This window comes from Dendropsophus ebraccatus, chromosome 4, assembly GCF_027789765.1.
Source record: "Dendropsophus ebraccatus isolate aDenEbr1 chromosome 4, aDenEbr1.pat, whole genome shotgun sequence".
Classification (NCBI taxonomy): domain Eukaryota; kingdom Metazoa; phylum Chordata; class Amphibia; order Anura; family Hylidae; genus Dendropsophus; species Dendropsophus ebraccatus.
Genome location: NC_091457.1, coordinates 144,780,899 through 144,785,793, shown reverse-complemented (window position 1 = coordinate 144,785,793; position 4,895 = coordinate 144,780,899). Strand labels below are relative to the sequence as shown.

At 52.0% G+C, this 4,895-nt stretch overlaps 1 protein-coding gene across 1 annotated transcript; it reads left to right on the top strand.

Moving 5' to 3' along the window:
* The first annotated feature begins 1,284 nt into the window (after positions 1 to 1,284).
* Positions 1,285 to 2,160, top strand: LOC138789345 (integrase/recombinase xerD homolog). The gene has a single exon (XM_069967953.1). It carries the CDS (start codon positions 1,285 to 1,287, stop codon positions 2,158 to 2,160), a length of 876 nt encoding a protein of 291 aa, XP_069824054.1.
* The last annotated feature ends 2,735 nt before the right edge of the window (positions 2,161 to 4,895 follow it).

Here is a 4,895-nt window from a genome sequence, read left to right as displayed (position 1 = left end):
TTTGTCATATCCGGCGGGCTTGTCGGTGAACGATGGGATTGAGCAGGACACCTGCTCGGTTTCATACGTTTCCTTTGATCGGGCGGTTGAGTGGGTGCGGCGGTGTGGACCTGGTGCCCTCATGGCCAAAACGGACATCGAGGCTGCATTTCGTTTACTACCGGTGCACCCCGATTGCTTTCACTTGCTGGGTTGCATGTGGGAGGGGAAGTACTTTGTGGACTGTTGCCTTCCTATGGGGTGCTCTATTTCGTGTTCGTATTTCGAGACGTTTAGCACCTTTGTGGAATGGGTAGTGCGCAGGGAGTCGGGTTTGCAGTCGGTGCTGCATTATCTAGATGACTTCCTGTGCGTGGGGCCTGCACAGTCCTCTCAGTGTTCCCTTCTCCTGCACACGGTGGAGCAGGTGGCTAAAAAATTCGGCATTCCATTGGCACCGGAAAAAACGGAGGGGCCAGCCACGGTCATCCGTTTTTTGGGTATCGAAATTGACTCGGTGGCAATGGAGTGCCGATTGCCCGTGGATAAGTTGGTGGACCTGCGGGGGCTGGTAAGCGTTTTTGTGGTGCTCCGTAAAGTGCGTCTCCGGCAGTTGTTGTCTTTACTCGGCAAGCTCAATTTTGCTTGCCGAATAATGCCAATGGGGAGGATATTCTGTCGTCGCTTGGCGCTTGCGACGGCGGGGGTTCGGTCGCCCATGCACCGGGTCCGGCTGACGGCAGAGCACAGGGCGGATTTGCAGGTCTGGGCGACATTTCTGGATTGTTACAACGGTCGATCGGTGTGGATGGATGATTGGGTGGAGAATGTGGATCTGGAACTTCATACGGATGCATCGGGTTCGGTGGGATTTGGTGCCTATATGGGGGGGGAGTGGTTTGCGGGTGAATGGCCTGCCAGTTGGCGTGAATCGGGGTTGGTGCGCAATTTGGCACTGTTGGAATTGTTTCCAATTGTGGCAGCATTGGAGGTGTGGGGGGACATTTTTCGCAATAAAAAGGTGCGTTTCTGTTGCGATAACCAGGCGGTTGTGCAGGCGGTCAATAGTTTGACGGCCTCGTCCCCGCCACTCGTGAGGTTGTTGCGTCGGCTGGTTCTGAAAGGGTTGGAGCTGAATGCGTGGGTGTCTGCCCGTCATCTTCCTGGGGTGGCTAATTCCATCGCTGATTCCCTCTCTCGTTTGCAGCTGGATCGGTTCCGTTTGTTGGCCCCGGAAGCGGAGCAGCATGGGAAGCCCGTTCCGACGTGCTTATGGGAGGTGGTATCAGGACGGCCTTCGGCTTGATGGAGCGAGCTGTGTCCAGGAATACGGGGAGGAGTCATGCGGTCGCGTGGCGAGAGTGGTTGCTTTTCTGCAGGCAATGGGAGTCTGACGGTGTACACGGTGAGCTTGTTCCGGTGTTGCTGTGCTTTATCGGTGATGCTTTTGGGGCGGGGGTGTCAGCTTCAGGTTTGGTGAGGAAGCTAGCTGGCTTGGCCTACTGGTTCAAGCTGTTGGGTGTCAGGGATGTGACGAAAGACTTTGTGGTGCGGCAGGCCGTGATCGGGTATAGAAAGTCTCGGGTGTCCAGGGACGGGAGACGGCCGGTGTCGTTTGACATATTAGTGAGGTTGGGGAGCGTGCTGGGGGAATGTTGTTCTGATGCTTATGAGACTCGGTTGTTTCGGGCGGCTTTTTCGCTCGCGTTTTTTGGGGCTTTTCGAGTTAGTGAGCTGGTGAGTCAGTCGTGTGGTACTGGGGGGGGTCTTCAATCTCGGGAGGTGGTGCTGGGGGATGCCTGTGTGTCTTGCTGGCTGAGTCGTTCTAAGACTGATCGGGCTGGTAAGGGTAGACGGATTTTGTTGTATGAAGTTTCGGGTTCGGAGGTTTGTCCGGTTCATTGTGTGCGCGCCTTTTTGGAGGTCCGGCCGGTTGAGTTTGGGGGCTCGTTTTTGGTCCATCGGGACGGGAGGGCGCTCTCGCGTTTTCAGTTTGTGGCGGTGTTTCGCCGAGGTCTGGCGCGGCTAGGTTTACCTGATAAGGAGTTTGCTTCCCATTCTTTCCGGATAGGGGCGGCTACGGAGGCGGTGCGGTGGGGTCTGGATGAATCTGTGGTGCGTCAGATTGGGAGATGGGAGTCGGCCAGATTCCGCTCGTATGTTCGTCTGGAGCTGTTGTAAGGTGGTTGCAGCTGCATGTTCGTTTATTGCATGGTTTGTGTTTCCTTTTCTTTAGATCCGGTTTGCTTGATCTGGATCCTCGGCCATTCCTACGTCCGTAGAGGGGCGTCTCGTGCGGACGTAAGAGAGGAGGGCAGACAGCTGGGTTTCCCACGGGCTTTGGTTAATGTGCGGTGGATTGGTATCGGAGGCTTGCTGTGGGGCGGTGTGTTGCCCGAAATCCATTACTATGCGAGGTTAGATCGGGCACCGGATGTTATAGTTCTCCACGTTGGGGGCAATGACCTGGGCGTGCGCTCCTCCAGAGACTTGATCCGGGACATCAAGTTTGATCTCCTGCGCCTTTGGTCATTGTTCCCGGGGATTATTGTTGTGTGGTCGGAGGTGGTCGCCCGATTCCAGTGGAGGCATGCCCGTTCAGTGGACAGGCTGAACAGAGCTCGGGGACGGGTTAATAGGGAGGTGTCCAGATTTGTAGCTCGGAATGGGGGCCTGGTTGTGAGACACAGGGAACTAGAGGTTCCGGGTTGGGGATTTATGGATGAGGACGGGGTTCATCTTAACGATGTTGGGATGGATCTGTGGTCCTCGGACCTGCAGGATGGGATGGAGAAGGCCTTTAAGGTGTGGCGGGACGCCCAAGCTCAAGGGATCGAGCTTGGTCTTGGTGGCGGAGGGGTGGTCGTGGATGGCACGGTGTGAGGAGGTGTTGGAAGTTTTAGTTAAAAGGTGGTAACCCCCTCTCCTTTATATCTTAAGGAGGTCGGGGACCTGGATGGTGGGTTACCGCTTAAGTGGTGTGCTCGGTGATTCCTTAAGAATCGGTGGAAGCAGTGTGGGCAGATTTGCCAGCCCCGAGTCGGCGCGGTGCGACGGGGGGATCTAATTTTACACTGCTGATGGGCCATCCATGACCTCCCTGTTTTAGGTATACTGGGGTGATATGCTGGTTATGTTTGGGGGTGGTTGTCATATATATGGGATTGTTATATATATTTACTGTTATTTAATTTCAATAAAAGGCTGCTGTGGCCGTTAAATATCCAACTTTAAGCAGGTGTTGTGTCGTTGATTCTAGGTAAAGGGGAGGGGGTGGTTTTGGGGTTCGGGAAAGGTTACATATGCCCCCGTAGTATGCCATACCCCTAATCAAGGGAGGGCGAAAGCGGGCATAGCATAGCAGCAGCCCGTACATGAAGGGGTGGGCAGCAGGGGGTTAATAGTTCACACATGAGGAAAGGTACACGCGGGGAGCACGGGACAGGGAGTAGGTAACCAGGGATACGGGGGTAGGCCAATCGGGGGAGAGTTTTGGGAGTGGGTAGGCGTGATTTGGGGGGTCAGTTATAAGGGGAAAGGGGGAGGGGCTTACCCACTTGCTCCTGTGTCCGGACCTGGAAGCGCCCGCCCGCCCGCCCTTGTTTTTTTTGGCCGGTGGGGGTTGGCTGTTTGTTATACTACTTGTCGCGGCAGCTGGCGGAGGGGTGGTCGTGGATGGCACGGTGTGAGGAGGTGTTGGAAGTTTTAGTTAAAAGGTGGTAACCCCCTCTCCTTTATATCTTAAGGAGGTCGGGGACCTGGATGGTGGGTTACCGCTTAAGTGGTGTGCTCGGTGATTCCTTAAGAATCGGTGGAAGCAGTGTGGGCAGATTTGCCAGCCCCGAGTCGGCGCGGTGCGACGGGGGGATCTAATTTTACACTGCTGATGGGCCATCCATGACCTCCCTGTTTTAGGTATACTGGGGTGATATGCTGGTTATGTTTGGGGGTGGTTGTCATATATATGGGATTGTTATATATATTTACTGTTATTTAATTTCAATAAAAGGCTGCTGTGGCCGTTAAATATCCAACTTTAAGCAGGTGTTGTGTCGTTGATTCTAGGTAAAGGGGAGGGGGTGGTTTTGGGGTTCGGGAAAGGTTACATATGCCCCCGTAGTATGCCATACCCCTAATCATGCACGACATATATAGAAAAAAAGTCAGATAAACTAAAAACATCAAGGATGAAGGAAACGGCTAAAATCAGCAAAGTCTTGATTGAAGAAAATAATATACCCATGAGCGTCAGGACAGGAGATTGAAGAAAATCAGTTGTTGGCTTAGCATCTTAACGCTTTGCATATTGACATCAATGGGTTTAAAGAAGATGTTTAAAGCTGATGGAAAGAGTAAGTACTATAGTTTTACACTTAATAGCTGAGTGTATTTCTATAGTTTACTCAACTGATAAAGACAAATACAAAGCAACAAGATACAAAGGAGTAAACAAGAATAAAGCTCCATTCCAATGTCCCACAAAGCCCCCAGAAAATGGTGTACCTCCATTATATACATCATGAGCTTCATGCATAATCATTACCTGATATAATGTACTAATAAAGTCAATGGAATACCAGTATAACTATACATAGCCAGGTTAACCAACTTCCTAATGGGATCCTATGCCCCTTAATAAACCTAGGCTATTATACATTACACGAGACAACCCCAGGTATACCTACAGCGCATGCCTGTAGCCCATGTTCTGACCATGGTCAGCAAGAGATGTATGGTCGGTATGTTAATAGCTCTCGGCTTATCAATTGAAAGGGGAGAATCAAGATACAGAATTAAAGGGGTATTCCCATCTCAGTATTCCACAGGATAGGGGATAACAAGCAGGGACCCCATCGATCCTGAGAACATAATAGTCCTTAAAATGAAGGGTGAAGATTGCCCTTGCATGGCCACTG